Raw genomic sequence first — 9,358 nt, 5'->3', positions numbered from 1 at the left:
ATGGATGGGCGTTATTTCTGCATGCTAAAGACACACATGGCATCTGGTGGAGTGAGAATATACAGAACAGTCAAGATATGTTTTCATTCTTTTAGGCTAGAAATAGACTGTTTCCTAGATATGTATCTTAATAGAATGTCATTTTTAAGACTTGCGGGGATAATAAAAAGATTTTTGTTGAGCACGTAACTGTAATATTACGTCTTTCTTTAAAAAAAATTAATGTAAACCCTAAATAAGGAGGCCTCCAAAAATAATACATCTTTGGCATAATACAACCTATAGGATAGAAGGGTACAGGTCTAAGGGTCATTGGGACTCTTCCAGGAACAGGTGAGACCTGCTCTGCTGTGACAAGTTACATTTGAAATGGAGGGGGCACCAATGTGTTGGGGAGGAGCATAAGAGTGGGTTAGCTGACAATTGTTTAAAGTAGGGAATGGGAGGACAGAAGGTTAGGACACATGAACGGATCGACAGTAGTGTAATATCAAATGAACACAGTAACTTAATTGACATAATAGAATAATACATTAAAAAATGCTTGCCTTAATCCTAGGAGTATTAAGAATAAAATAAAGCAGCTGAAATTACATTATGAAGCACATACCTAATAACAAAAACATGGCTAAATAACAGAAATGGGCAGGTGATAATATACTGTAGATGGGTATGAAAAAAATGGCATATGTATCAATTTACAATTAAGTCTACTACACAAAAAATGTGCAAAAATTGAAGAGGTCAGAATTTGTTTCTGAATCCACTGGATATGCACTGAATATACAATACTGTACTAATATAAGACATTTGATATGCAGACTATTTGATTGCTGGTCTTTTCTTAGGTCTAGATCAGCCCACGTGGAGTTATTTTCCTTGACTGAATTGGAGTGGCAAAAGATGACCGAACTTAACTCACAAGAGACAGTATGAGAGATTAAATTATTGGGAGATGCACATAATCAAAAAACAATCCAATGTCAAAGCTGTAAGTCAAATCAAGCTTTCATCAAAGTTAAGAGTTATAAGTCAAAAACCAGGAACATAACAAAAATATCTTAAGAGGGAAAAATATAAAAGGCAATTTGAAAAACACATGTAGCAAAGGATTTTTTTCCCCACAATCACCCATGCCTGCCATTATACCACTGCTATTGTGATGTCACAAGTGAAGCACAAACTGGTGAATACTGGGAAAGATCATGGAGACAACAGACACTGAAGTTTCAAAGTTATGGCATTCATAACAAAACAAGGATGGCAACGAGGAAAAACGGTGCGCATTTTTAACTTTGTCAATAACTTTCTATATACAAAAGTAAGGTGAAATTTAAAATTCCTGAACCCCAAAACCCCCAATTAGACTCCACAGATCACTGAAATCCATGCAGGAATTCATATAAAAAATTAATAAACCCTGGTATCATAACAAAGAGAGTGAACCAGACCAAGTGGTCTCAGACTACTGGGAAGCAAGAGGTGCGTCTGGCATCACATTGGTGTTCTGCTGTAACTGAAAATGGGAGACTCTTTTCCTCAGACCCCTTCAGAGGTGTTTGTGAAACAGAAAGGTGACATTTCACATCCTTCCCCTCCACTTTTCCATGACTGACTACTGCAACTACTTACCAAAATAAACTTAATACTGACCGGTTATGTGGGCCTTTTGAGGTATATAATTAATGTAAACTACACCCTTCAACATCACAAAAATTGTGTATATGATTTTGCATACACCTGTATGGACCCTGAATTTGTTTGTAGTTGGGGAATCACCACACTTCCATCATTTTGATTGCTCATTGGACTCTGGATCACAGTGATGTAACCAAATTATACATCCAGTTACGAAACGATTTCTAAATTTCTTTCAGTCCATATACATTAATTTAAACTTCTCCTTGGGGCACTGATTGTGGTGAAACTTTAAATCAGGTATAAAATATTTGGGCACCAACATGCACAGACCATGTTCATGTTTTATTGTATGCCAAGAATGGGTTTAACTGACTTTATGCTACTTTCTATAGTGTCTGCTGTCTTATGCAGCACAATTATTTGATTTGCACAACAGTGGCAACATTTTCTTCTATAATAGATATTAAAAGCCCGCCAGACCTTGGGTGATCTTGCCACTTATAAGATCAAGACTGTGGGAAAAACCCTTTCAGGTTCAGCCACATATCCATTCTCAAAGAAGGTTATTTCAATTGCGTAAGCACCCTGAAAAGGATGCTTGTCCATGCTGATAAACACACACATGCAGGTGCCAATTTTGAGGCATCAACTGACATGGCATGCACATCTCTGGGAATTTAGAAGAAAACTCCACACCAATTTGGGGAGAGTAAACCTCACACAGACAGCAGTCAAAAGCAAGAGTTAAAATGAAGGATGTGAATTGGATCCTTGAACACTAACCATTCTCCCAGTATGCTGCTTGGACCGAAGAGTGTAACATAAGTACTAGTTTTAGACTGTATATTTCACAGCAATGACAAAGTTAACTTACTTTTAAGGTATGTAAATGTTTAACACAATTTTAGCACACTACAAAGAGAAAACAAAATGAAATATCTACTTAAATTTAAACACACTGGCCCAACAGAATTTTGTTAAGACTTAGTAAAAATGTTAAAGTCAAGATCAAAACTTTCTGACATACAAATTAGGTAGGACAGTGAAAGTTTCCAGATACTGGGCTTGAATCCCTCAAACTGAACGTCAGTGTGGAATCTGCATGTAACCCCAGTCTGTGTGTGTGTGTTTGTGGCTTTACTCTTGAGGTACTCTGTTATACAATGTGATGGACTGATGCTCCATTCAGAATTTGTTCCTGGCTACTGCCGCCTGGACACGCTCCAGACAGATAACAGCAACTGGGCTAGAAAAATAGCTTACATTCACTTAATACAAGTAAAGACAACTTTTGTAAATTTAGTATTCACTAAAGAGCCAATTAGTGTTTTAAAGAATAAAATTTGACAAAGTTATTTTAAATACTGTTATATTTACAGTTTTCATAATTCAACAAGAGAAAAAAAGTACGACTAAAATTGTTTGAGATTTCGAAACTAACACATAGTAAATTTGGGAGTTTTTGCAAATGCAGATTACCGTGTCTCCATGATTTATAAAATTAGCTACACTGAAATAATAAAGAAGTGTGCAGAAAGGTTTAAATTATTTTTACAACTAAGGGAAATTGTGTTTAGCATAGTTTTTTATATTACAGCATATGTTTAAGCAACATGATTTGCTTTTGGGAATAGCCTAGGATAAAGAAATGTGACATTCTCTTAACATCAATTAATTTTAAGACCAAAAATGACCTTTTGCTACCAAGTATAGAGGCTTGGATGAATATATATGTTTGAGTAGTGTAAAAGACTCTTTAAACACATATAAAGCACGTTAGATTCTAAAAGTTAAATATATACACATTGCTAGAAGATACCAATGCTAAAAATTAGATAGAGGATATTGTCAAAAATATCACTTTAAAGCAGAGCTATTCACTTTAGAAATAATCACAGTTCTGAAGACAGTAAATTAAAGTACTGTACAGCTGTCAACAGTAAATGCAACATAAAATTACAAGTGTAAAAAAATATGTACATTCTTAGATTCAAACAATCTGATTCAGGGTTGGGAGGCAGTAAAAATGCAGTTTCATAATTTTTTTGATTTTTTGAAGAAATTGACCCTTTTTAAATTGGTACAATAATATAAATTATGCGCAATACGTCTTTGTAGCAAAGAAGCTCAACCAAATTCAGTTAAACCACTGAGCACTCCTGTTTAATTCTAGGGAGCACAAGTAATACAAGTAAAATCAGTAAAAGTGCGCAGGTACCGTAATCAAAAAAGTTCTATAAAAACTGACTTAAAGAAACAATACTTGAAAATGCAAGGTGGCAATTCACAGAAATCTATCACATTAAATGAGTCATTACAAATTAAGTATCTTTTAGCACTAAAACAGAGCAAAGCATTTGCTCCTAAAAAACCTGTTCGACCTATTCAGAATAATAAAACCAAGTGATTTATTTTAACATACCAAGTCATTCATTAATAACAGACAAATTTATACTAAATATAAGTAAATTTTAAAAGAAATAGAAAACAATATGTATTCTTTTTAAATCCACATTAAGGTTTTGCGATCTACAGGCCACGAGCAAAGCAACAATTACTCATGGTCGAGCACACACACACACACACTCGCTCGCTCACCTTTATGTAAACACATAGGTACACCCTTTTCTAGTTCTGTGGTTTTACATATCAGGACATGACTAAGAATAATGCAGTTCTCACCAAGTCTTAAAACTAGACCTGTCTTAGTGACAAACAACATACAACTGATTTTACTTTGTCACTACTTAATTACAAAAACAAATAAGCTAACATGCAGAAGCAACGGTGCATGCTGTTGCTTCCCTGATGTTAGATTTGTCTCACTTTAGGATTTGGGGTGGACCTGATAATTAATTGTAAATGATGCGTAAAAAGATAAAATTGAAAGGTGATATATTTACCTATTCCATGACCATATACATACAGGTACAGTAAACAGATGCAAACAACAGAGAATAGTCATGTTTTTCAATCACAAAATATTAACATAATCAAAATAATTGTTTACGTGACATAAAATTTGATTTGACAACTATTTGTTTATTAGTGGAATTCAGAAACAACACATCAGGAACTACTTTGTGGATGATGTCCTCATCTAAAAAGCAATCATGCACAGGTGACACACAACCACCAAATTTCCAGCAATGATCAATGTCAGAGGTTTCGAAGAAAATGACCAGCAACTTAAAAGAAAAATATTAGTACAATTATCAGCAAAACATACACTCAATAAAGAGTACACTTCACAGACTAAAGATCTTTACTTGGGAAAGTTAACAGTATAATCAAAATGTACAGCATAGTACACTTATGCAAGGATACTGTATATATTATTAATTATGCATATAAGCAGTCAGATCAACCTTTTAAATGTTATAGCTAGGAGCCTTACATAAAATGAGTACATTTTCACAATGTTAAAATGCATCATGCATAAAAACAAAGTTATTTTCATTTGTGCTCTGCCTATTTATATATTTGTTTTAAGTATGTATATGTACACATAGTGTACACAGCATTTTTGTAAATACAGTGAATTTCTAAAAAAGCTGAAACAAGTACTGTGTTTAATACAAATGCAACTGTAGAAATTTCTTAAGTGCTGAATGTAGCTCACTAATAACTTACTACACTTAAACATCATAAAATCTTTGTAGACACATGAAAAACAATGTTTAATGCTCTTTGGTAATTATGAGATTTCGTAGCATGTCAAAGGAATTCCCATCTGGCTGAACAGATACAATATCTGTCTCACTCTTCTGAACTTGTAAGAATCCATAGTCATCCAAACCAGTAACTGTTGCCTGTGGTCCTTGTTCACTCCAGAGCTGTACTTTGCTACCACTGACAGATGAGGAGAAGGACATTTCAAAATTAAAAAAAAAAAAAAATTAGGTTAATGAATTGTACAATAAACTTACCATAACATATACAAAAATCAGATATGCTCTGACTGGATGTTTAAAAAAACAAAATTTAATTAAGTCACTTAAACAATTTCTTTGACTAATGCTAAACTATATAACAAAGACATCTGGAAATCATTTTATTTATCTAGAATTCAAACCTTTAGGCTATAGGTTCAAATTCCACTACTGACACTGTGTGACCATGAGTAAGTCTCTTCACCTATGTGTGCTCAAACTGGAAAAGCAAAAAACAAATGTAACCAATTATATATACAGTATCTGAAATGATGTAAGATACCTTAGCTACGCGCGGAGACATGTTTGCTACTCCAAAACCCCCTTGTAAACGGTGATACAATGGGAAACAAATACAGTTTATTTTTTTACCTCCTCTGTGCTCGATCAGCTGCTGGTTTGCTGCTGCCATGCTGTGTGATCTGCATCTCGTATGGCGCTTCGAACATTTAAATGCCTGTACAGCAGCTGTCCTACTCTTGTCTTTTATTTTCGGCCCCGTGTGTGGTTAAATCTCTTGGCACAAAGTCTCGTCTCGTGGGACGTGAGTTCTTGATATTTGTTAGTTTATAATTTAAAAACGGAATAAGAATCTGAAAATCTAACAACATCACATTAAAGTTCGATAAATTCTGAAAAGAATTATACCAAACATATATATGTAGATTTTAAAATAAGCCCGATTTAAAGTGTGACAAAAAACGCGACATAAAATCGTTGCACTTTTAGGCTTAGAATTTTATATTGTGGCACCCGGCTGGGGTTCCTACCCAGCCGGGACGCCCGGGGAGATAGGAGGAGGGCTCATGCCTCCTCCAGACCACGAGGGGGCGTCCACCCTGGTTGTATTGGAGGCTTAGAAGCTCAACCCTGTAGGGGCCCGTGGCCACCACCAGGGGGTGTCCCCGTGCCTGATGGACCCTGGACCCCAGCACTTCCGTCACACCAGGAAGTGCTGGGGGGAAGAAGAGAGGGAACGCCCGGAGTGCTTCCGGGGAGACGGCCGGCACTTCCGCCACACTGGGGCGTGTCGGGTGGAAGATTGCCGGTGCACACCTGGAGCACATCCGGGTATGAATAAAAGGGGCCGCCTCCCTTCATTCAAGGCCGGAGTCGGGTGGAAGAGGACAAGGTTGAAGAAAGAGAGAAGGAGGCGGTCCGAAGAGGCAGAGTGGTTGGCCTGGACTTTGGGGAAGATTGGGGTTTGTGGCACTTAAGGACAATAATTGTAAATAGTAGTGTAAATAAACATGTGGTGGTGCAACATAACATGTCTGCCTGTCTGTGTCCGGGGCTAGTTCCACACTGGCGTAGTCGGCAGGATACTCCGCCTGGTTCAAGGCGGGGACCTGTTCCAAAAAATAATGCTGTGGATGACCTGGAGCAGCAGGGGAGCCTACCCAAGTGCCACAGGAGTGGCGTGCCCACAGCCCAGAGAGAAAGAGTCACCCAGCAGACTGCTACTGGACCGCGGAGGGAGGACTCTGGTGCGGAAGAGAGACAACAGACAGGGCAAGAGAGCAGCGGGCTCCGATGAGTGTGCCGGCGCTGGAGGCACCCGGGATGGCGTGTCGCCCACTGAAGCCATGCCAGGGACGTTTCCTCGCGCAGACGGGATCCAGGAGGTAAGTTCCCTGCTTGTCGGCAACCGGCCCGGCGGGGCCGCGTGTGTTTTGTGTTCACAGAGCAGGGGCTGCCCGGATCCGCGTCAGTGGCGGGGGCATGTCAGTTTGCGGGGCTCCAGCGGCGCGTCAGCAGCTAGGAGAGCTGCAGAAAGGGAGCCGCAGCAGCTCATGAAAGACCAAAAACAGCACCGCACCAGGAAGGGGAGAGCCAAGATGGCCGCGGACTGGAAGTCCCTCCCTGAGACAGGCACGGGATTGGTCGGTATGTCCTGTGTGCCCGCCAATGACTGTATAGAGGCGGGACCAGGGAATGTCCGTCTCGTGCCGGGGAGAGACCCGATTGGGCCGGAGCTCACCATCGGTTAACTTCCTGTCCTTGCCGGCTGCTCTGTCTGAGCTGGAGGCTTGCCTTCAGCCCATGGAGCAGCAGTTGTTGCGGGTGCTGCGTGCCCTCCGGGCAGAGTTGCTGAAGCTGGAGAGGAAGGTGGTAGCGTCACTGGAGCCGCTGCGAGAGTGGACAAGACGGCGTGAAGCTGGATTCTTCGGCCGGAGAGGTACGGCGGGGATGGTGAGTACAGCCAACCCCGTACAGCATTAAGGAGAACCCATCAAAGGGGCCCGGGACATTCGTAAACGGAACCGAGTAGAGGGTTATCCGACAATGGACGCGGCGGGGAGTGCTGTGCGCGAGGTGAGGGGAGAAAGAACGAAGAGGCTGGCAGGACGAGGGGCTGATGAGTGCCCTGGGGCCTAGTGCCCTACGCTCCGAGCCCGCGGCAGTCTCCCGTCACTCTGTATGGACGCAGACGGGGCTGGATCTGTGCGTTCACCATGCGCAGACCCAGACCGTCACGGCGTTCGAGAGGAAAGGGAGGAATCGAGGGAAGAATGCCGGTTCCTCCAATAAGGGAGGACGTGAGGCAGGCGGCTCATGTCCGGTTGCTGGCCGCCCTCTGCGGGGCAGAGGGAACCCGTAAGGTCAGCGGAGAGGAAAGGAGTGCATGCGGTCCCGTCTGTTTCGTCAACAGGAGGGACACGAAACCCACGGAGGGGGTGCCGAACAGGCAAGTTCCGGGGTGCCAGTTGGAGGGGGGAGCGCTGCCAGTGCGCGGCACGAAGGGACGCCAGGAAAGGGTGTCCAGGCAGCGGCTCTGCCCCCTTGTTTCTGTATGTTGCAGGATCAGACCGTGGACGAGCAGTAGGACCCGCTTCGTTGGGAACCTGCCCTCATCGGATGGGCCGTCTGGCCGTAAGACTGTTCGCTGGCGAGGGGGTGCTGCCACAGCTGGCGGGGGCTACAAAGGGGCGAGTGGCGCCAACCAAAGGGGCACGGCAACCTCGGAGGGGGTGCCAAGTTGGATCCTGGCGCCTCAGGAGTAGGACCCACTTCGGGGATATGCTGCCCTCGCGGGGCATGCCGCTCCTTCTGACTGGTCTTCGCCGGCAGTGGGGCACTGTCAGAGATGGCTGGGGTGGTGACCCGGCTGGGACACCCAGGAGGACCGGAGGAGGGCTTGCGCCTTCCCCAGACCATGTGGGGGCAACCACCCTGGTACCTTTGGGGGCCATGGGTACAGAGCGTTGAAGCTCCATCCTGTAGGGGCCCGTGGTCACCGCCTGGGGGCGCTCCTATGCCTTTGGAACCCTGGACCTTAGCACTTCCGCCGCACCCGGAAGTGCTGGGGAGAAGAGGAGAGGGGACACCCGGAGTGCTTCCAGGGATGCAGCCGGCACTTCCGCCACACTGGGGCGTGTCGGTGGAAGATTGCCGGGAAACACCTGGAGCACATCCGGGTGATTATAAAAGGGGCCGCCTCCCTTCATTCAAGGCTGGAGTCAGGTGAGGAGAAGGACAGAGCTTGGTGGAGGAAGCAAGGAGGCGGCCTGAACAAGTAAAGGCAGTGTGAAGAGGCCAGGACTTTGGGGACTAGGGATTTGTGTGGCACTTGGACTTTGTAAATATTAGTGTTGATAAACATGTGGTGGTGATTATAACATGTCTTCCTGTCTGTGTCCGGGGCTCGTTCCACAATATATACAGTATATATTATATATATATATATATAATATATATATATATATATATATATATATATATATATATATATATATATATATATACACACAGTATATATTTTATATACAGTATATATATATATA

At 42.4% G+C, this 9,358-nt stretch overlaps 1 protein-coding gene across 2 annotated transcripts in view; it reads right to left on the bottom strand.

Moving 5' to 3' along the window:
* Positions 1 to 4,662: 4,662 nt before the first annotated feature.
* The window catches only part of hlcs (holocarboxylase synthetase (biotin-(proprionyl-CoA-carboxylase (ATP-hydrolysing)) ligase)), a 246,349-nt gene continuing 241,653 nt past the window's right edge, over positions 4,663 to 9,358 (bottom strand). For both annotated transcript variants that reach the window (XM_028800229.2, XM_051926839.1), the window contains exon 11: positions 4,663 to 5,493. In XM_028800229.2, coding sequence (XP_028656062.1) covers positions 5,322 to 5,493 — 172 coding nt within the window. In that variant the 3' untranslated portion in view covers positions 4,663 to 5,321. The remainder of the gene's footprint in view (positions 5,494 to 9,358) is intronic.

The sequence above is a fragment of the Erpetoichthys calabaricus genome, chromosome 4 (assembly GCF_900747795.2).
Source record: "Erpetoichthys calabaricus chromosome 4, fErpCal1.3, whole genome shotgun sequence".
Lineage (NCBI taxonomy): Eukaryota > Metazoa > Chordata > Cladistia > Polypteriformes > Polypteridae > Erpetoichthys > Erpetoichthys calabaricus.
The sequence above is the reverse complement of the archived record's forward strand: the minus strand, read 5'-3'. Positions and strand labels throughout refer to the sequence as shown.